At 40.0% G+C, this 23,856-nt stretch overlaps 1 protein-coding gene across 1 annotated transcript; it reads left to right on the forward strand.

Moving 5' to 3' along the window:
* Positions 1–1,206: 1,206 nt before the first annotated feature.
* MRPS31 (mitochondrial ribosomal protein S31) lies at positions 1,207–22,137 on the forward strand. The gene is made up of 7 exons (XM_021526611.2): positions 1,207–1,284; positions 3,529–3,816; positions 4,548–4,706; positions 9,142–9,285; positions 11,450–11,523; positions 15,766–15,909; positions 20,730–22,137. Exons 1-7 carry the CDS (start codon positions 1,208–1,210, stop codon positions 20,939–20,941), a joined length of 1,098 nt encoding a protein of 365 aa, XP_021382286.2. The 5' UTR covers position 1,207; the 3' UTR covers positions 20,942–22,137.
* Positions 22,138–23,856: the final 1,719 nt, after the last annotated feature.

A 23,856-nucleotide genomic window follows, 5' to 3' on the forward strand; every position in this document is an offset into this window, starting at 1 on the left:
GGAATGCGGCACTTCCACGAGCATATCGCCACCACATGGCTTTTTGTGCTGCCTGCACGCGTGTCTGCTCAGCCAAACCCTACTTTTTGTCCAAGCACCGTGCTGTTGTGGAGCGCTTGTTTTGTTTTAAGGAGGAATTTATGTAGGAATTGCATACCCTGAAGCAACAACACTTGGTGTGTCATGGAAGAACTGCCATGACTCCCGAGAGACTCTCCTAACATGAGGAATCATTTTATCTGGAGTTTGACCTCACGCTTCCCCTTCTCAAAGCATTTAGGCGTGACAGAAATGGGACATGTGTGCAGAGACCTTAACTCGTAAGAGTTTTACAGGAATGTGGAAGCGCTTTCTGGAACTCAAGGGGTCTGTGTGATTGGCTTTGGGATGTGATGGTCCATTGTGTGAGAGTGTCACAACTCCTCTTCAACGGAGTATTTTGGCATGGAGGCATGGGGATGGCCATGGAAACTTGTCTGATGTGGACAGGAAAGGGTTCTCTTGCAGGCTGTGTTTTTGTCCATTCCAAAGTCCAAGGCTATCTCTTGGGCCTTGTGCCATCTCCAGCCAACCACAGGCAAACCATTTGCCCCCTGTAAGCCAGTTTGCATTTCCTAATTCATATGGAAATCATCATTGTCCGGGAGGATGAATGGCAGTTCGTGGCAAGTATCGTCCCAGAAGAGAGCTGCAGAGACAGCAGAACTGCCCCAGCACCGTGCAGTGGGTGTTGTTCACTGTTGGAGAGCTGGGTCAGGCAGGGCAGTTCCACATGGAGTCAAGGTGAGATGGCCTCTGCAGGTAAGGCCTTCCGCAGATGACAATGGTGTGTGTCCCGATGTACTACAGTCAGCTGCAAGAGATGGGACAGTGCTGGCCTTTCCAGCGTAGATGAAGTGAAGGCTTGGGGCCATTTTTGAAGCATGTTTCAGAAAGATGTGAGCCTTAATGTCTCTCTTGCACAGAGGAGCGCAGAGCTGTGCACAAGACTCCAGATACGGCCTCAGCAGGGCTGGGCAGAGCAGGATCACCTCCCGCGACCTGCCGGCAGCGCTTCTCTCCGAGCCGAGCTCCCGGCGGGGGGCACGGCCGGCGCGGGGCGGCTGCGCCGGGAGCGGCGGGGGGCGGGGCCGGGCGGAACGCCGGTGCGCGGAACGCCCGTGCGCGGCCGGCGGTGCCGGCGGGCGGGCGGCGGTGCGGGGCCGCCATGTGGGGCCTGGCGGCGCGGCTGCTCGCGGCGGCGCGGCCGCACGGCACGGCGCGGCCGCACGGCACGGCCCGCAGGTACCGGCCTCCCCTGCACCCTCCCCTCCGGACGGGGCCGGCGCCCACCCGGCATTGCCGTGAAGCCGGGCCGTGCCCCAGGGCTGGGCCTTCAGAGGGACGGGGCTCGCCCGTCCCACCGGGGCTGGGTGGCGGGGACACCGGTGGGCAGAAGGCAGCGGGGAGTGGAGTGGGGTGGAGGGGAGTGGCGTGGGCCGCGTTTCTCTTTGCTGTCCTTGCCGTCCTTCCCATCTTGGAGCGGTGTGGGTGATCCTCGTGTGTGACCTGACCGTAATTTTGCACCCTGTATCAGCAGAGCGGCGCTGCCTCTTGGGCGTTGTTGTTTCTGCACAAAGTACGGGCTATGAGCTGCATTTGGGAGTTCTTCGTTTTTACTAAAATATTTTAAGCTGCTTTTAATGACAGCTGTGTTGTGCTTTCATTTTTTTTTTTTTTTTTTTTTTAATTTCAAAACTCCTCGATATTTTGGAACAAGCACTGATGCTGTGATAGGCTCATGTACAAAGCAGCTCGGGTTCTTTGGTATCTGTGTTTGCTTTCCGAGGTCAAGCTCTCCAGCAGAAGGCAAACTGAATGGTAGGTGAAATACAGGAATGCAAACTACAGTGTGCTGCTGGCTTTAAGTGCCTGAGGCTTTCAGCCTTGCTGTGCTTTTCTGCTGCTGTAGGCTAAGGTAAGACTGAGAAGGTCGGAGCTGTTCAGCCTGGAGAAGAGAAGGTTGCATGGAAACCTCATAGCAACCTTCCAGTGTCTGAAGGAGAACTGCAGGAAAGCTGGAGAGAGATTTTTTTTTTCAGGAATATAGGTACAAATTGCATCAGAAGTAATGGGTACAAATGGAAAGAAGGGAAATTTAGGTTCGGTATTACAAAGAAATGCTTGTGCTTGAGGAGGTTTGTGAGGTGCTGGAACAGGTTGTCCAGGGAGGTTGTGGATGCCCCAGCATGGCAGTGTTCAAGGCCTTGAGTGACCCAGTCTGGTGGGAGGTGACCTTGTCTGTGGCAGGGAATGTTTGGGCTAGGGGATCTTTAAGGTCTCTTCCAACTCTTTAGCATTCTGATTCTGTGGTTTCTGAATGGTTACATAGTTTTAAGGAACATGCCGCCTGAATTAACAAACAAGGAGTTTGTTAAGGACCCGTGGGGAACAGTGCAGTGTAAAGCAGTGGCCTCATACCCTTCCCAGTAATGAGGTTCTGAAGCTTTCCATAAATTTTCCTGTTGCTTCTCGACATTGAAATTTAGGGTTTAATGCTGACAGTTTATCAAGTGCCGAGTGACCAAAGTGTGACATGGCGCCTGCTGAAACTGGCAGATTTTCCTTTTTTAGCCAAAGAGAGATGTGTGCGAGGAGGAGAGGTATGCCACAATTCCTTCAGATTTGTGGAAGTGTTTTAAGATCTGTTGAAGTTTTTAAATTTTGAATCAAAATAAATATGTATTTTTTTATTTCTGTAACTTGAGGGTGATTTTTAAACAAAGTAAGTAGGTGTGAATGTAAAGGTTTAAACACTGCATTTTAGAATGCTATAGAGAACAGCTCTTTGAATTTTATGATAGTTTTTCTAGAGAATGCAGCTGGGTCTGTGTTGCAGAATCTTGTGAGCAGCTCCTTGCTGTCCCTGTCTTCACATCCTCAGCTGCACTGTGTCAGTTTCAGCTTCTTTGCAGTGATGTGCTAGACTAAGCAGAGGAGTAAACCCAGAGAACTTTCCTGTTTGTTTCTGGGTTAACTTGCAGCAGAATCCATGTTGCAGAGTAGGGGAATATGATCTATAGTAGTGCCACAAGTGTGTAAAAACATGTGAAGTTTTGTGCATGTGTACAGTCTTTTTTCAGGGAGTGGTCTCTTCATTGACTCATATTAAGAGTTTTGGTGTTTTTCTATAGTACCAATGAATTTAAGTATCAAGTACTAGTAAATTCAAACTTCTCTCTGCTACCTGATGCCGAAATACTTTAAAAGTTCTAAGTTCTTATATTATTTCTTCCACAAATAAATGGTGTGTAAAGTTATTTACTTTGTATTTGTGATAAGGAAATAATAAGTAATCAACAGTTTGAAATGGTGTCCCAGCCCTTCTCAGAAGTTGAAAGGTACATATTTGACACATAACATACCCAGGTTGCACTCAATTGGGCCTAGACAGTTGTAACTGTTGTTTTGGGGTTTTTGGTAGGTTTGCAAAATTCAGCCTTGGATCTTATTTTTAACTTCTGCTTCCTAACTTTGTATACCATCTAGCAAACAGAAACTCTTCAGCACAAGCAGTGTGCTTTCTAAAGACAAAGATAAATCTACTGCTTCCAAAGACAGCCCACCTGAAGGGGCAGCAAAGAAGCAGGAGGATGGAGCAGAAACACCAAAGCAGCAGCTGTTAGACATTATTGGTAATATGAAAGTGGAAGTGAGCTACAGGAAGAAACTCCAACAATTAAAAGCCAGTGAGAACAAGAAGCAAGCCATGAACAAGGTGGAAGGCCTAGACAGTGAAGGTTCTGTGCCTCAGGGAATTACAGAAGACACCCAACGGTAAAGTATAAGAAACTTTTCTTAGCCTGTTTTATCCTTTTTCTTTCAACTCTCTTTTTTCATTATTTAGAACAAAAGAAACCATTTCCACAATAGAAAAGAATCTTGTAAGGGAGTGTGGTGCAGAGTTGTAGACTGGAGTAAATCACAGGGGAGAATCTGAGCAAAAGGTGCTGTATGTTGTCAACTTTATGCTGCCTTTTTCTACAGTGAGATTGTGGAAAGGTGGCACTAGCACCTGCCTGAGGAAAGTTATTTTAATGGGAGAAGGCAAATACTGTTCAGATAAAATACAACAAAACTGAGGAAAAAGAAAAAAAAATTTAAGAATGGTGTAATGATTTTTGAGTCTTTGGAGCTGCTCCTGTCCACTATGTGTCCCACAGATCTGTGCTGTCAGTGGTCTCCAAGCTGTGTGTCCGAGGGGCTGTGCAGTGGCACAGGGCTGCCATTTCCCCGGGCTGGGGAACAAGAGCTTGTCAGAGTCCTTCAGCATTTGATAATTAGGGCAATATAGGGCAAACCTGCCTGTCCCACTGGCCACCCCCATTTGGGAAAATACCTGAGTTATTAAGATATAAAATGGCAGTACAGAAATGACAAAATGACAGTTTAAATATAGTAAAGGTGTTTTTGTTTTTGGTTTTGTTTTGTTTTGGTTTTTTTTGGTTTTTTTTGTGTTTTTTTTTTTTTTTTGTTTGTTTCTGTATCTGTTGTGTTTCTGTTTACAGAGACAAGCCTTTAAATCCAGAACTGGTGAAGGCTGCTTCTGCAGTTGCATCTTCCCTTCCACACAACAAGAAACAGATAGAATCAGAACTCCTTGCACAACTAAGAAGACATGAAGAAACCACAGATAAACAGAAGAAGGGGGGAACTATTAACATACGGTCTGTGTATTGATTGTTTTTCTCAATTACGTTAGAAATTCCTATTTTGCAATGTCATCCTGAAGGTGACTGCCTTCTGTGTTGGAAAGGTGCCCCTAAAAGATACCTTTGGACAGTTTATCCTTAGGATTAATGGCTATTGGTAACATTATTGATCTGGTTATACCAAACTTTCTTCATTTTGCCATCATCTTTCTGAAGTGGTTTTGCAGAAACTGAATTGCTTTCATGCCCAGGATCATTGCTTTCTTGGACAGGCTAACAAAATAACAGCTCTTTTTTGTAAGTTTGGTGGGTTTTGTTTATATTTTTTTTTTTTTTTTGCCACAAGCTTCCAAAATTCTCACACAATGGATGGATTTGTCGATGTTTCAGACGTTCTGTCTGGACTGGTGAATTTTCATGACAGCTCTGCAGAGCTGAACTAGAGCAGCTCTGTTTATAGCCCCACCCTTCCTTTTAAAACTTTCCAGTCAACGCATGAAACTCATCTCTTGGCTTAACTCTGTTTCCAGTGTGGCTTTCAAACAGATGAGAAACATTTGTTTGGAAGCTCAAACAGTTATGCATAGGGCTCTTTTAGATGATAGTTAAAGGCAATTTTTTTTCCAGCTAGTATTCAAATAACTATACAGAAAATTAGGCATTAAATCCAGGTGAAGTGCTGAACAACAGAAAATTGGATCTTTACCAAAATACGAGTGTGAAACTTTTCTTTATGTCTGTTTGCAGTGCAAACTGCAAGCTGCTTATCTTAGTTTTATTTTGTGAAAATGAATTTGCCCAACCCAGGATCTAAGCCTGACCTATATATTATGATCTGTAGGTTACATGTATTTCTACTTGTAGGTATTATTAAAAGATGTGCTGCAATGATTGTCAGTGTTCTGCAGAAGGAGTTAACGGTGTCTGAGGCTGATGTCTGCCTGAGTGGAAATTAAGGAAGAACGAGACAGATGGTTGCAAACAGGTTGAGGTAGATGATTGCAAAGACTAGGGTGTACAATGCTCAGTGAATAACTTGTTAACCAAAATATCTGTTCTTCAGATGTAAGGACTGTTTATATAGAGCATATGGTCATTAAATTGTTAATTGACAGGGAGCTCGTTCCCTCTCTGTCACAAGGTTTTTTAGAAGTGTACAGTACACGAATGTCTTAATAGTGGCATGGGCTGTGGGTAACCAGTTCAAATGTAATTCAAACTTTCTGGAGTACCCAAGGTGCTGGAGGACCACAGAAATACTGAGTGAGCTAACATGTGCAGGACCCAACCTGGAATGTGCCAGTCTGCCTTCCTTAGGGTGCACATGCTCTTTCTTGTCTAGGTGTGGTTTCTCTGCCTGCTGGCATCACAGACTCTCTTACTCTCATCACCTATGGCACTTTTCCTGAAGCACTGACCCAGCTCGGCTCGGGCTGCAGTAGAAGAAAGACAATGACTAAGGAAGTCGTAGTCAAAGCAAAAATGTTTTTTTCTCTTGAGAGTTTAAATTCTTCAGAAACTTAAAAGCTGCAGCTATATAGTGCCTCTGTATTTTTGATTGGTGGGTTAAGATGCGATATTACAGTGTTTTATGACATGCTTGTGGATGAAGCACTGTCATTAGAAAAATGCACTTTCCTCAACCAGAACCAGCCTTTTTGGAATGTCATGGCTGGCTTGCTGTGCTCTGAGTTGGCAAGTTCTATTCCCCGAGGCAGCTTTGTGACCTAGCTTGTTTCTCCCAGCAAATACACTCCTCCTGCTGCCGCCAGTTGTTGAAAAGTTTTAGTTTTCTTCCGTAAGAGTTAGGTAGCAGAAACTCTTTATCAGTGGGTGAGTTTTCAAGAAAGACCAGCAATTTGTGCTGATTTTAATGACAAAAAACATGGTTATAGTAGCCTTTTAGAGTTAGTATGGACCTCTTAGTTCTTCAAAATAAATACAGTACTCTCAGGTTTCTGACTAGTGTTTACAAAAATGTTGATTTTACAAAGCCCAGCAGCATCAGACTTGATTTGGTGTGATTTGTGTCAATCCACACAATGCATGAAGATGTTTTTAATATATTAGAAAGCATTCACTTTTGTTCATGCATGATTATTTTTAAGCTTTATTTGACAGTAAGAGAATATATGCAATTTTAACTTTCCTTTTTTTTCTGTAAAGGTTTTGCATTCAATATACTTACGTATTTTAAAAGCCAATATATATTCCTCAGTTATTTACAATATTTAAAAGCAAGATACTTTCACAAGCAGTAAAGCTACATAGTGCTGAACTGCAAAAAACTGAATACTGCTATTGTGATTTATAATATGAAATTTGTTGTATGTTGTCGTGATCTTTTGTACAATTTTTTTTTTACCAGGATTGTGGCAAGACCTCCAGAGGTCACTGTTGTATGCAGTAATCTCATCACCTTGTAGAAAGCATGGGAACAGGGCATTCACTAGGAGGGGAAAATGTTAACGATGCAGGAATTTATTTTCCTCAATGTGGGCTGAACTTTCACTCAATGGATATCACAACAGCACTGCACCAAAATAAAATCTGAAGCCCTATGATTTCAGCTCCTGTTTTGGGTGAACAAGAAAAGTAATTCAGAGCTTTGGCTAGAATATGTCCAAAGCTCCTTGGGTCTCTGTTTTAACTATTATAATTATTGGCTGATAATCAGGAAAGAGAGCAAGTCTGTGGTTGTTACAGAAGTCCTACCATTTCCCATCTCTGGAAGGAAGGTATATGTAGGAACTTCAGTTTTTGATGTTGTGTTGGAATGAGGGAATATATAAATCTAACCACTATGGGTACACTGATGTTGGAGTATGACTTTTTAAACCAATATTTTTTTGTTTCAAAAGGCACTAAAAAAAATCTTTGTGGTTTCTACTTTTGTTAGTACAGGTGCACTTTTCATGATGGAGTGACGAATGTTGCTGCCAGAAATGTTCATATGCCAATGGTGGGGTGATGTTAGGATTTCCTAGTGAGGAACATGGTAGCATTGACTGTGTGTTCTGATAGCTCAGCAGTGTAGTTGCAGCTACAGGGCAAAACTGCAAGTAAGTCAAGAAAGAGAGCTTCTCTGAGCAATCCTGTCTTCCCTGAAGCAAGGGAAAGCACCAGCCTTTTAGGTCACAGCTGAGTCAAGCTGTTGGGCTGGGCTGTGTGTGGCTGACCTTAGAAATTAGGTCCCTTTGACCCTCGTAAGTGTGTCAAGCCTCTGGCCCAACACCAGCTCACTAATGCCAGTAGGCACTTCACAGAGTAATTTCTAATGTGAGATATGCAGCTAATCTGAGATCGCTTTTTATTTTAAATTAAAATGAAATTATTTCGTATTTGTTTTCAGATGCCTTTATTTCAGAGTAGGTACTGGAAGAGCTATGCTATTCTTGTTCTGCCATTTGAAACCACATCTAAGACTGAAGAGAAATCGTGCTGTGTTTCTGTGGCAATTAGCTTTTACAATTTTCCAGAAGTATTTTTTTTCTTGTCAGTAAAATCTCTTTTGACTTAAGCTGCCAAAGGCGTAGTTTGAATTTCATTGGGATTTTCATAAAATGGATAGTGCAGTATTTTTGACTTGGCCTATTTTTATTTTTTGAGACCATATTTATGTCTTAAGTGCTGCAATTTGGGATGACTGTGTGTGACTGGAAGTGGTTGGGTGGAGAGGAGGCTGTCAGGAAGAGTTACCAGCTTGGCCTTTCCCAGCCAGTGGAGTTGCCAGTGAAGGGGGAGCTCACGGGCAGGGGCAGAAGGGGATGTGATTTACCCTTTGTGATCAGAAGGAGCTGCATATGGTGCTGGAGGAGATCAGAGCATTTGCTCTTCACGTATGATTTTTCACTCCAGAATGACGAAGGAAGATGTGGTCTGTTAATGCTGTAATATGATTATGCAATGCAACAGATTGCAGTGGATCAGGAAAGGTGACCTACTTATTAGGGTGGCATGATTGGCCCATGTCAGCTGATGTGTGAACGCAAGCTTCCTTTTGGTCTGCAGCAGCACAGCTCTGTCCCTGGGCAGTGTTGGTTCCTGTCCAAAACAGTGGTGATTTTTGCCTCCCTATTTCAGCCTATTTTTTGTATCCAGAGAATTTCCCCATTTGCTTAAGCAAAACATGCCTAGTACACTCTGTGACTATTGGTATACAGATACATGATTTTTTTTGTTTTTAGTTGAAAATGAAATAATTTAAAAGAAAGCATTCACCATAGGATAAAGTAGCACTTTTATACATAGGATGTAACAAATGGTTTAGAACAACAGCCTTCAATGTTTGATGGATTAAAGATGGGTGTATTTTTGTGAGGAATGTATAATTTGGTCTCATAGAAGCTTATGAAACCAGTTGAAAATAGGGTTTCTACTTAATACATATTCCAAACTTCCTTGCTTTGTCAATCTGTTGAGTTTTTACATTTTATGTTTGTCATTTCAGCAACGTTATTTCAGAAATGACAGTTAAAAGGCAGTCCCCGGCCCAGTGGGGTGTGAGGATATCCGGTCGCATTTCCTTGCAGGATGAGGATGGTCGAAGAATAAGGCCTGAAAGATCATCAGCTCGGTCTATGGACTCCAGAAGGTACTTTTGTGGTGTTCACTTCAATGGAAGGAGCATGCAGTTACTAATGGATAATATTTCTTGTACATATTAATGTTGTAATACTTCAGAGCTTAAAGAAATTACTTAAAATTTCTTCAAGAAAAGTACTGTTAACATTGAAACAAATTGTGAGAACAAGATAGTTAATGGCAACCAGCTAATCAAATAATGTGCATTTTTTTAATGTTACATTTTAGAAAATTAAGCATACTTGGTGCTGAAATGTAATTCTTCTTGTTTTAACTAGTTTAAAATAATTTCACCTATGCATAATACAATATTATGTCACTTTCTTAACTTCTTGGGAAATGGAGGTTTTGAAAGCTTGCTTTCCTCCTCTACAAAACTTGATAATGTTCTATGTTTAGAAAAGTTTCATCCATTCTGTTGGGATTTTAAAGATATATTAAAGTTGTTCTATTTATTTATTTATTACCATCTCATTCATAATTGATTTCTTTATTATCAGGATACTCCTTAAGTTTATTTTGCTGCTGTATTATGTGGCCACTCTATTTTTAGTGAAATAAGGAGTGCTCATATATTTTTGGTTTACTCCTGTAAGATGTGCTTCTTTTGCCTGTAGTCTTTGGATTTTCCCATGTCAGCTCATCATTGCATTCCTTCTCCATGTATACTTTCCCTAGCAGTTTTTAGTAAGTTTTTCTCTTGTATTTAATTTACTTTACAAATTAATCTCTGTTTTTGGGGGTTAGGGCCTGAAAATTGAGGGAATCATTTGTGTTTAGATAGATCATGGTGAAGACAGAATTTGGGTAACAAAGGAAAAGAAAAGGGTGAGTACCTGGGTGACTAGATGTACAGTATTCTGTGTGTGGTGAGACTGTGCTTGGTATATAACTTCAGAAACAGCACCTTAAAATAGTTTTTAAAATCCCTGTAGTGAGTATACTGTCTCCAGTTTCTGGCTGAAGTTCCCTCCTGCATACCTGTATATATAATGGATTTTCTCATCAGCTGATAGTAGGAAAAGAATGGGTTAGGAAGAACACCTAAATTTAAATCGAGTTAGTACATTGCATTGGAATGAGTGGTGTTGCTTTATAGTAATTTAAACTCGTAATTTTAAAATAAACTTCCTTCCAACACATGCATGTATCTTTGGCCAATGTCATTGGGAGTTACACACAGATAGGAAAATATAATCCTGAATCAACATTCTTTTAAGGCTCTGTAACTAGGTTATTCTGTGCTGAAATAGATCCAGGTTAGTTTCATCACTAAAAGGTAATATGACAAGAGCAGGTTTGCAGAAGTAGTTGAGGCCATTAGAAATGTCCAGTAAATCCAGAAGGGTCGAATTTTAAGGTCAGAAAGGTTAAATCTTGCCAGGATAACAGTGGATATGAAATAACAGAATTAAAGAACTGTTAGAATTTCAGGGGAAACCTGGAAGATAATACGATTAAAAACATAATTGATTTTAAAGACATTGGGTTTTTTTTGTTTTCATTTATAAGAATTTGATTACTTGTTGAACTCTTGTATTTTTAATTTTTTTTTTACTATATGCTTATTGTAATGATAAATGTGATTGACAATAGATGGTCAGAGTGAAATATTTATATATTCAGAAGAGTAAGCACCAGAGTGATGCTGCTATTGAAAATATATCATATGGATATACTCTGTTTGTTGTATTGCAGAGAAGGTGGCTGTGTGATCTTCCAAAAGGGCTATTTATGTCATAAAGCAGGAATTATTTGATTTAGCTGTTGCCTTTTCTGTTCCTGAATTGTGCAATATTTTTTTTACAGGGGAAAAAAACCCAAGTCTTCAGATAGTTGCAGCTTTGTAAAATCACTTAAGAACTGTGGTTTGATACTGTTTACCTTTGTTCAGATTCCTAAATATTCCAGTTAAAATTAACTGTAAATACAGTGCTTGATTTATGCTCCTTCTTTAACATGGAAATGTTTTGAGAGACTTTGTTAAAGACAAATAGTAAAGGCATAAACACTCTCTGATTAAAAGCCTGAAGATTTAGTGAGAGTCACTATCTTTTTTTGTCTCCAGAGATGTGTTAGTTCATGAAAATATTTTGTGCTTTTTAATGTGTTATCTGGCAATGTTGTAAGGTGTTGTGAAATACTAAATATCAGTTTTCTTTTTTTGTTTATAGAAGTCTCAAAGTAGGAAGGAGGCTTAATATATTCACTAAAGCTTCTACAGAACCAGAGCATGCACTGAAAACAGGTTAGTAGAAATTCAGTAATGAAAAATGCAGTGAGGCTAAGTTCTGCATTTTTAGAATATCAAGAGATTCGTTTTTGTGAGGAGACATGACCTGTTCACTTTCTGCTTTTAGATAAATGACTAGTTTGATGTAGCTCTTATTTTTACCAAGTGAAACTTCCATGCAGTGTAATGAAATGTTTTCTGTGCTGATCAGGGCACTCTGTTAGTGAACTTGAAAGGTATAACTGGCTTTTGGTCACAAAGGTCAGTCTTAATTCTGTGAGTGTAAAGCCAGCCTGGAGGATGGGTGTGTTGGCTCCAGCTTATTTGGTCAAGTTGCAAGGAAATGTGAGGCTGTGATCCCAAGGAAACAAGCATGCCCTGCAGGTGACTAAGTATAAGCATAGTAGTAGTAACCCAAGACTACACACTGGGTTGCTCTGTGGCCTTATTTTGTTTAGCTTTCCAGATGGAGCTGGAAAGAGCCCTTGACAGCTGACAAATGACACCCTGCTTCACCTATTGTAAAGTTCTTAATATATATTTAGAATTGTAGGAAGTGTGGGTTGGAAGGGATCCTTAGAGGTTATCTGTGTCCAACCCTCCTACAATGAGTAGATACCTCTTCCACTAGATCAGGTTACTCAGAGCCCCACCTAACCTGACCTTAAATGTTTCCAGAGACGGGGCATCCACCACCCCCCCGGACAACCTGTTTCCACCACCCTCATCTGAAAGAATTTATTCCTTTTGTCTAGTCTGGATCTGCCCTGTTCTGGTTTAAAACCACTGCTTCTTGTCCTTTTGCAATGGGTGCTACAAAAATTTCTGTCTTCATCTTTCTTACAAGCTCCCCTTAAGTATTGAAAAGATTGGATAAAGTCAGCCCAGAGCTTTCCGTTCTCCATGAAGAACAATCACAGCTCTCTCAACCTTTCCTCTTAGGAGGGATGTTCCATTCCTCTAATCATCTTCTTGGCCCTCCTCTGGACCAGCTCCAAGAGGTCCCTATCATTCCTGTGATTGCGGACCCCAGAGCTGGTTGGAGCATTCCAAGTGGGCTCTTATGAGAGTAGAGGGGAAGAATCTCTTCTCTCAACCTGTTGGCCATGCTTTGTTTTATGATTCTAGTTTGCTTTCTGGGCTGTGAATGTACATTGTTGGCTCATGTCCGGTTTTTTATCCACCAGTATCCCTAAATCCTTTTTGGCAGGACTGCTCTCTGTCCATTCATGAGACTGTGTAGGTGCTGGAGGTTGCCCCAAGCCAGGTGCAGCAACTTGCCCTTGGCCTTGTTGAACCTCATGAGGTTCCCGTGAGGCCACTTCCTTGAGTTTGCCCAGGTTCCTCTGGCAGGCATCCTGTCCTTCATGTGTGTCAACTGCACCACTCAGCTTGGTGTCACCTGCAAATGTGCTGAGGGTGCACTCAACCCCACTGTCTGTGGTGTTGATGAAGACACTGAACCATACTGTAGGTCTCAGAATGGATTCCTGAGCAACACCACTTTGTCACTGATCTCCATCCAGATGTTAAGCTTTGGACCATTTAAATGCATGGTCTGGATAGACCCCTGGAATGGTCCATGAGCCCTGGACCATCTGGATGTGACCACCCAACCAGTTCCTTATCCACTAAATATACATGCCAAAATTCATGTGAGATAAAAGATACCAAAACTAAATTCAAAACAGGTGTGACCCACCTTCATATTCACTGAATGGCACAGCTGTCTAACAGGGATAGCTTTTACTCATGAAGGCTTGGCTTTAATACAGGCTGGGTTTGGCCAGGAGTGTGTGATATGGGCAAGTCATGTAAAGAACAGTGTCCCTCACTTTTCTATGCGAACAGTGAGACTGCATTGTTAGTATTGGCTGTTTTTCCTCAGCTATTCTGAGGCCCTTTTAAAAATCAGACTTTATTCCAGTGTAGTGACTTAGACCTTTATATAAAGTTAGCAGCAGCAAAAGAAATAGTACTTCTGTCTAAAATCTTACAAAATGATAAGTATTTGTTTCTGTTTCAAAAGTAGAACTAAGTTTTTGCCAGATTCCAGCTGAGTAGTTTTTTATCTTTTTTTTTTTTTTAACACTTGAAACTGCAGGAAGGTATTAATTTTATTACTTCATCTTTTTTGGTAGAATGTCAAATAGTGCCATTTGCATATTTTCAAACAGGTGTGAACTTTCTAAATACAGCCATCTCTATGAAAGCTGTTTATTAGAATGGGATTCAGTTTGCTGTTTTTTAAGATTGCCAGTACTATTAAAATTGGTCTATTTTACATTTAAAAACCATAATAAATGATGTAGTGTTTGTTTTTAGCTATCTTAACAAAAGCAGTGTTTTAAAAAATGGATTTTGAGTTGAATCAAATATACTCAGGTAAAATGGTGAGAATGTAAGATTTCTTTTTCACATGAACAGAATGCAGACACAGTGGCTCATACCAGTCACCCCAGGTAAAAGATAAGATGCACTTTTTTTTTAAACATAAAATTGGAATGTGTACAAATTGTTTCGGAGGGCAAGTGGACTTCATTGTATTTGTAATTAGATGTTAAGAAGTAAGCTTCTTTCAGCTTTTCGTGTGGTGTTTCCTTGTTTGATTCCAGGTAGCCTTGAGGAAATTTACAGTATATTCTAGACCAGGAAGATGATTACTTGGCTTACTGACTAAGCCTGATGACAAACAATTTTTGGGCATTAATCTCAGGAAATACCAGTGTTATACTTGATACCTTGATTCATTTGTTTTCACTGTCTTGGTTCATATTAGAGGAGATAATAGGTTATTTTTTTTTTATACATAACAGAAAAGCAAGTTTTGTTTTAAGTATTGAGTAGTGACTTTGAAAACTTGAATGTTAACTGGAAAGGAAATTGTCATCCTGAAAATACTATTCATAACTCAATGTAAAATGCCAGTATTATTTTCTGTTTCATGAGGTGAAATTATATAATCTTTATCACTTCTACTGCAAGACTGAAAAATGAGGTTCTGTTTTCCTCTATTAGAGGATTTATTGTCTTCTTTATGATGTGGACAATAATTTCATTCTGGTATGGTTTCTCATGTTGTCTTTTAGCTGTATTTTATTCCTGCCTCCAGCCTTCAAATCAAAGTACTCAGCCTGGTAATATAGTTCTGTAAATTTTCCTCTTAAGGAATAATTTGAATAATTATATTCTGATTTAACACAAAAAAATACCTCTGAAAACACTTTTCTGTATGTAAAAATATTGTTTGCTCTTTCATTGTGTTTTCTCTTAAAGGAGGGGGGGGATTTTTTTTTTTTTAATTCAGTTGAGTTGTAAGCCACTGAGCCAAAGATGAAATTATATCTTGGCCTCAAATATTTACACTCAGAAGTAGTAAAATAATAGGTTATTGGCTATGATCCACTCCAAGTAGACTGTAATATTTGAATTCACATGAAGATCTGTGTTCCAAGGATTTTAGGATGAATTGATAACAGAGGGAGACAGGAAAACAAAGGGGAATGCATCTTAGGCCAGCTGACTCGACAGCAGCCCAGGGCACTCCCAGAGGTCCCTCCCTGTCCTGTGGTAACAGCTTGTTCCCTCCAGTTCAGCGAAGCGCTTCAGTCTGGGCTCGTGACCAGCTCTCCTGGGTGGAGGGACAGGAACTCCTTAAGAAGAGTAACTGCTGCAGTATGAGTGCACTTTGATTTAAAATGGAAAAAAAAAGGCATCAGGAAAGATAAATCCCTAAAGGAACTGTTTAGCTTTGTGATAAGGGTAAGAAATCATGTTTTTTCAGCTTGAGAGACAAAATCTGGGACACTTAGGAGCATTGGGGAAGGAATTGCCATCCCTTGTAGATTTGTTTCTCTGAAGGAGGATGTAGTTATGAAGAACCTGAAAACTCCTGTAGAAGTAAGAGTCCTTTAGCACAGTGCACTAGTCAAGTTCAGAATTTGCTGTATCCATGTGTTTTGAAAGACAAAACTGGAGAACAATTTTAGAAAATTTAAATTATTTCTTCCTGTGAAAGACATAAAAAATATTCCCCTGGGCATTCAGAATAGATTTTCATCAGACATTTGAGATCTTAATGAACTTTCATGTCAACAGAGAATTCTCATTTGAGAAAGGTGATGCTGGTTATCTAAAGTAGAAAAATTTGCATAGCTGAAATTATTAGTCTCTGTAAAGATTGATGTTAAAGAACTTTGTCTTAGCTAGTGAGAAGTCTTTGGTTGCTGAGAGATCTTTACAAAACTTATTTTTTAGTATCTTCACCAACAATTTGGGACCTGGAGTTTGCAAAGGAGGTTGCAGCAGTAACTGCACAGCCTCCCCGAAACGGTTTTGAGGAGATGATCCAGTGGACAAAAGAAGGAATACTGTGGGAGTTCCCAATTGACAATGAAGTTGGTATGTGAGCTTTTATTATCTTTCTCAGTTTATCTTCTCTGAAAATTAGAGCATGTTTGACCTTTGACTATTTTAACATAATGTTTCAGCTGTGAGTCATGCTTTTGATAGTAAGCAAACATAACTCCCCGACTGTCTCAGATCAGAGGTGCTTCAGATGAACTCATTCTGGCACTCTTCAGGTGAAGTCTTGCAGGTGGTTTGGCTGATCTGAGGACTGGCTGCTGCTAAAAGGGGATGACTCCCTCCCTCCCCCCCTCTTCCCACCCTGATGTGTTTAGCACCAAAAGGCTGTTCAAGTCTCTTACATAATACCTTTTACTCTGCATCTTCTTTAAATTAAGCTCCTAGCAGAAGTTGGGGAATCTTAAAACCGCTGTACGTGTTTTATAATGCTGATTCTGTTCTTTGGTGTGGCTCTTGGACCAAGTGTCTTGCCAGATCCCAAACAGCTATCTGCGAGTTCTATATCTGGGTAGGCCAAGTGTTAAACAGTTGTTTGCTCCCTTTGTTCTGTCTGTTTCATAAGAATAAACAGTCACAATTTTCATTCACCCTGGGCATCTATGTTAATTAGGCATCTTTGTGCACAGTATTTTCTTCTATTACCATAAAAAAAGAAAAAGCTCTGTGTGAACTTATGCCAGCAGAGAGAGTGAATGTTAAGGAAGTGAAGAACAACTACACCAAGTGTGCAGATAGGAAAGGGGACTTCATAACTTCAGGGAGAGCTTGGCTGTGGGTTTTGTTTTTTTTTTTTTTTTAAAGACTTTAAAGACATCAAACAGAACTGCTTTGTAATGATTCAGTCACTGAGAGCAAAACAGGTTAATATCTGAAGCTGAGAGTCTTTGAAAAGCTGTCCTATACTGAGTTGCAAATTGAATAATGTGCTTCATTGTTTCTTAATGTTTATTCTCATCCTATTTGGCAGTTTCTTCATAGAATTTAATCACTGTTCCCAGGATTGATCTGTTCCATCATGTAGAAATCCAAGTATACTCTAGTCATGTTTTTGCAAGCTTAAAACCACTGTGGCCAATGGTTTTTGTGTTGTTGTAATGTGGCTGGAACCCTGTCTGGGGCCGTCAGTTGACAAAGTGTCTTTGGCGGGCAATGGTTTCCCTGTTGCAGCCGTGCGGCTGGAACCGCGCTGTCTGGGATGGGGCAGCCAACGGACAAAGAGTCTTTACATATAGCTAAAACAAGAATCTTGATTGATTTGTCCACAAAGACTAGTCATGTGGAAAATTCCAGTGGAGCCTTCCAAAACCTGTCGCCTCTCAGGTTGAAATACCAAGTCAGTAAGTTCCGTCCTATCAGACTGCCAGCCACAGGCTGTTAATCACCTCAGGTGTGTCAGAGCACAGTTAAAAGCTTGAGAACCTTGCTCTGAGTATATCATCAACATGCTTTCTCTGCAAAAGAAAGATGCCGCTTTCTGCTGTTAATTTTGCAGTTTTGTAACAGCCATTTCCCTCAACAGATTATTTCAGCTTGTTCTGCATCTAGAAATGTGTGATTATTCTTCTATGCCAAAACCATGTGTCTTTAAAAATGTAAGTGCAATTAAATATTCTGTTGAGGAAGCACGTATACTCAACTTTTAGCATTATGAAAGCTTTTAAAATTTTAAGCCAAATATAAAAAAGAAGGACAACCTCTTACAACTCTTTTCCTTGGCTCTAGAGCATCTCTGGTGTTCTCATTAGAGTGCTTCACCAAGGCACTGTGCTGTGCTTTGTGGCACCAGGGTGAGAACATGGTTTTTGAAATTATTTTGGTATGAACATCTGAAGATGTGGCTAGACATACTGGCTTGCTACAGTGGGCAGCAGCAGTCTTCCCCACACATACCTTACTGCCCTGTTGTTTGCTCTTACCTGCATGCCGTTGCCCTTGTCCAGTGCAGTTGAAGTCATTGTTGGGCAGAAAATTACAGTCTCTGATTAATTTTTATCAGTTTAGCAAACCATTGTTCTCACTCCTTTTTGCTTGTCTCTCCTGCTTCTTAGTAGCTTTAATGCTGCTCCATGATTGCCATGGCAAAAAGTTGGGAAGGACATTTATTTGTGCCTCATTTATTATTTCTGTGCATTTATGCTATAATGACTCAAAAAGCTGAAAAAGAGCAGATTATAGGTGTGAATCTGCCTTAGCACCTCATTATGAGGAGCAAATGCTTTTGGTGGGCCAGAGATTGTTACTGCACAAGTGATAGGAAGGTCTCAGAAAATTAATTCCTCAGTTGCCTGCGAAGGCTTCTGTGGGCATGAGTTCACCAAATCCTGATCTATTTGCTGGTTATCTGAGCTGCTGTTACCAGCAGAGGATTGGATCATCTTGCCAAGAGAGATGACAGAGTTACACAGCCATTGCCTCGGGGTTTCTTTACTATCTCTGGGTCTGTTCTAGGGACCTACTGAAGAGCATGATCAATGTAATTCTAGAAATCCTAAAAGGATAAAATACTTGGTATTGAAAAGGACCTTTAAAGATCATTTAGTCCAAACCCTCTGCCATGGACAGACACATTTTTTCACTACATCTGAATACTCAGTCATCTTTATAGCATGTCACAATGCTGTCTATAAGGGATGAACATCTGTGTTTGGATTGACATCTTTAAGGTCATGTCTTGGAAAGATTAGTGTTTTAGCTAGAGAAATTCTCCAGACTTTCTGTTTTGTAGCATGGAGGGGGTTGGAAATAGAATATTGAGAGTAGGTGTCTTCTTGTCTGGATGTTGAAAAAGAAAATCTCTACTTTAGACTTCTGCTATGCATATTGTTTCAAATTAAGTTTCTGAGGACAATGCAAGATGGGCTGAGGGACAGGCTTGCAACAGGAGTCAGGGCTTGGTAGGGGTGAGGGAAGTCATTATCTCATCTAATCTGTTCCCACCAGAGGCTTCAGCCTCTGATGCTTTGGACAGTTGTGTTCTCCTTTTCTGTGATGTACACTTTACTTTTTTGAGGACTGAAATACATGGTCTAACTGAAATATTTGGACTTAACACTTCGTCCCCAAACCATGTAGTCTTTGACAAACAGGAAAGCAGAATACATTGCGTAATATTTACTTCTTACCTGCATTTTTGTGAGATTCTAAATTGCTTATTTTGGGTTAAATATGAAAATTGGTAAAATTATTTATTAGGCACAATCTTTCCTGATACCCTGTATCTGTCCCCAGAAGAGCATCCAGAAGGCCAAATTTTACTGTCAGCATTATACGGATTCTTTCAGTAGTGAGTTTGTTTGGTTTAGTTCTCTTGGATTTTTGAGACCAGTATAAGTATGGAAGTCTGGAAAGGTTGTTAGTTTGAAAAAGCAACTGGTAGCATCCAGGTACAGTAAGATTCTACCTCCCCTTGGTGAGAGAAAGCCAGCATGGGTGGCATAGTGGAAGAATCATCACTGCTTCTGTCTGTGAACTTAGCTTTCCAAGCACAGCAGAAACACACTTTCTGAAACTGACATTACTGTTTTTTTTTATTTTAACTTTCAACATAGAGGAACAAGGAGAGAGCTTCTGAAGAAGGAAGCGTGCTTTCTTTTTTCAAGTACAGAGATAAAGGTGGTGTGCAACTGTGGTATTGGTGCACTCGCACATTTCTAGGAAAAATATAGGTACTTCCTTCAGATATTGCAATGCTCTAAGTTTAAAGCATGAAAAAGTAATGCAAATTTAACAAATACAATTTGAGTGACTTCTCCATCGCAGAGATGTGCATCATTTTTTCTGAAACTGTAGAAGCTCTACCAAAGAAGGAAGCCCAGAACTTACGTGGCTTAATTACCTGAATTCTAATACTCCTGATTTAATTTTATCAAATAAGATAGAAAAACATAACTAGCTAGCTTAGAAAAACATGTACACCATACTCATGTGTATTGTATATGCTTCTCATTTTTGTCATCTTGAAGTGGTGTAATATTTTTGTCTAATAACAGTTTTTTATTTAAGAGTGCAAGCCAACTGGTATAAAATAAAAATTTTCATGTATGTCTAAGTGAAGAAAAATATTTCACTACAAATCCCAGATTGCCTTTTGATTTTTTCCCTTAAAATTAGGAATGGCAAAAGCAGCCTTTTTTCTGTACTTAGGAATTTGTGTTCTGAGTCTCTACCATCACAGTATGAACAACAGCAAAAAAATCCACAGGATGAAGAACAAAAGTTTACCTTATCTCCAATAATCCTTTGTCCCATGTCCTGTGGAGGCTTTTGAATGCATCATCTTTGGTGATGGCTATGACTTAAAAGCATACACAGCACTTTTACATCATCATACACTCACACATTCAGAAAATGTCAGAAAAACAAATTTATGTGCCCATTTGATAGCAATAGGATGTTAAAAGCATGACTTGCAATGGACATGTTTGTTAACAGTTTAACTGTTCAGTATTTGATACTTTATGAGGTTGCCTTATTTGTTCAAGACTAGTTTGTATTCTTTAATCCTCTGCACAATTTAGGTAATCAGTGTTCTCTTTAAAAATTTATGAAGAAAGTGCCTGCAATCTAAAAGGTGGTACCAATGATGAATCAAAATTTTCAAGTATTGAACGAACTGGATTTTGGCAAGAAGATTGATTTATAGTTCTAATTATTCCTCCTACTTCCACCCCAGCATCAGTCTTTTATCAAGATTTCAAGCCAGAAATTTGATTTAAATATTACATATTCTTAGAAATGCAAGCAGAACCATTAATTTTACTAATTTAAGATTATTTTCAAACTATATTACTTTGTTAAATTTGCTATTATATTATGATAACAACTTTGTCATTTTTGCTTTGTCTTTCTGTTAGGGATGGAGGATGATGCTGAATTTTATGAACATATCTTTCTGGAGAAACACCTCGAAGGCTTTCCCAAGGAGGGACCTATCCGCCACTTCATGGAACTAGTCATCTGTGGGCTTTCAAAAAACCCATACCTCAGTGTTAAGCAGAAGGTTGAACATATTGAGTGGTTTCAGAAGTATTTTGAGGAAAAAAAGGAACTTCTTCAAGAGATTTGAGATTTGGGAAAGTGCTTACCCTTGAAATGAAGAATCTTTGTGTCAATGCATAGTGATCATGTGGCCTGAAAGTTGTATTTTAAGCAATAAACTCAAAGGTCATCTTTTCTTATGTGCGTATCCCTGTGTGTGTAGATCCTTTTGACAACAAAAGAAGGAACTGAAAAGTATGGCTATTGTAGAATGTGCATTTAAAATGTAGTTTATCAGAACTGTTGTATTCTAAATTTGAAACGAGTCTTTCAATGATAAAAAATCCTAGGTCTAGTTCTACTTCCTACACCCTTCACAGTTGGACTGTATCTTGGCAGGTTGGATCATCTTTCCTGTTTTAGAAAACTTGAAGTGCTTTCATTTTGCTAATTTATGAACCATGCTGGTGTTTGAATGGTATTAATCATTTCTCCCCCCTTTCACTATCTATATTTATTGGTTCATTTAAAAGTTTTTGATCATGACAAAGTGATTTGAATGGTATCCTTTATGATTCATGTGCTCAGTGAAAGGCTGTTGTATTCCTGAGATAGGTGCACAGCATAACACTGGTGAGTTACAGAAAATAACAGAGTGGTATTCCTTAGGGTTTGCTGTTGGGACTGGTGCCACCAACAATAACTTCAAGCTGTAAGAGGGATGGTTGACATTAGATGTTAGGGAGTCATTCTTTGCCTTGAGAATGCTGAGGCACTGGCACAGGTTTCCCAAAGAAGCTGCGGATGCCCCATCCGTGGAAGTGTTCAAGGCCTAGATTGGATGGGGTTTGGAGCAGCATGGTGTGGTGAAAAATGTCCCTGCCCATGCAAGAGGGGTTGGAACTAGATAATCTCTAAGGTCCCCTCCAACTCAAGCCATTCCATGATCATAAAGTTATTCTGCTGCCATCCATACATCCATTCTGAAGCTTTTGGCTAACTTCCCAACAGTATTGTTTTAAAAATGATCTGAATGTCAAGTAATCCATAAAGTGCTGTTCCACTAGAGCAGACAGTTTTTTGATGACTTGCCTTGGAGCAGAGACCTTATCTCCTGCGTCTGAAGGACTAGAAAGAGGGCTAGAAAGGAGAGTTGTTGCCTACAGATTACATTATTCCACTCCTATTTTCTGTCTAGTCCTGTGATGCTGCTGAAGGAGCTTCATATGTTCTAGATAATCCTCTATTCCAATTAAATGTGTATGGTCCTTTGTATCTATTGAACTGTTGCAAAGTATTTTACTTCAGTTATTGCTTGCTAAATTTTCATCCAGAACTACTCAGTCATAATTCAGGATTCTGAGTGATCATCTTGCTGCTTAAATTTACAGAGCATTTCCAGCCCTGTATTTTGTGTTCTTCCCTGTTCTCCCCAATCACATTAGCAACTATTGGCCCTATAAATACACTCATGTCTGTTTCTCACATTTCCTTGTAACTCAAGCAAGAAGGAGGATTAATACAGAATTCATTATAGACTGAAGGTAGAACACCAGCTTTGTGTGCAAATTGATTTTTAAAATGATAGTTACATGAAAGAGAATGAAAAATGAAGAGTTGGCCTTTTTCTATGAGTTGGAATATTCTTGCTGTGTTCTGCTCATCTCCAGGATTTGAGTTGCCCTTCTGACAAAAGGACAGGCTCAAACTGTGGAAAGGAAAAGCAACTTTTTGACTTTCTGACTGTAAGAACAGCAAGATTCAAGTTTTGCAGAAATTTTTAGAGGCTTCCTGGCTTTGGAATGGAGAAAGTGAGAATTTTATCAAAATATCTCCATTTGGTACTATGATAGTTTTAATTTTTGGTTCAATGCCCAGATATGTTTTGTTAAAAAAATACTGTTCCCAAATTTCTACCAAACTGTAGTGCACAGCCTGCATCGTGCTGTTTTCAAGACTTTTCTGAAACAAGGTACAGTGACTTTGAAGTCAGTGCAGGATTTTAGAAATAGTTCCTCTTGTGTATTTGCCTGTAGTCTGTGTTTTGATGTGAAAGACAGGATGCTCATAAGCTCTTGCTGGAAGAGGTTCAAGAGTGCATGAAAGTACTGAATTTCACCGCCCTGGGAACAAGGTGAATGTTATCGTTTAAGCAGATTCATTAGGAGGTCAGTACTTGGGTAAGCTCTTAACAAGAGCTCTTGATGCTTAGGATCTTTAGAAAGCTGTAGTAATTCCTACTTAGGTGCTTAAATATAGATTTGAGAGTTAACACTAGGCAACAGGATTTGAATAATGAGACCTAGCTGCACATATGTATGGAGGCTTCTGGGACTGCTCAAGGCAAATTATGAGTCTAAGTGACAGGACTTTATGTGTGGGGATTTTTGGGTTGTACACTGCTTGGTAATAGGCTTTGCTACTTTTTAAAACATTGCTTACAGATTAGTCACTTTCAAGTATGAAAATTCCCCATTTCTTTTGAATCCCAAAGGATAAAAGCTGTCTGCTGTTCATAGTGGAGCCAGTGTTGCAGCTATTGATTCCCACTCTGGAGTCATTTGGGCTTTTATTGGGATGATTGGTTTTCCCCCACTTGTAACTGGTTAGGTGGTGCCATGTGGTAACTTAATGTGCTCAGCATTAGCATCTGTGCCAGGTAAAATAGCATTTGTTACATTCTGCACTCTTCCATTTCTATCTTTGTGCATGAAGCTGAGGTCTTGTAATGTGCTGCTAATGCTGTGCTTCCCTGAAAAGGAAAGTTGTCTGGCTTTGGTGGGGAGCTGGGGTTGACACTGCCCTGAGAAGAGAAAGAAGATGGAGCAGACTGGCCCAGAGCCATAACTGTGGGGAATGTTTCCCATGTGCAATTTTGGGGTGACAGTTCTTCCTCTGAGGTGACTAAATGGGTGCACAGCAGGAGGATTTTTTGTTGAGTGGAGATGGCTGTGTTACTGGGAAGTTGCAGGCAAAGGCTTAAGAGGTTCATTGCTGGAGGCA

The sequence above is a fragment of the Lonchura striata genome, chromosome 2 (assembly GCF_046129695.1).
Source record: "Lonchura striata isolate bLonStr1 chromosome 2, bLonStr1.mat, whole genome shotgun sequence".
Lineage (NCBI taxonomy): Eukaryota > Metazoa > Chordata > Aves > Passeriformes > Estrildidae > Lonchura > Lonchura striata.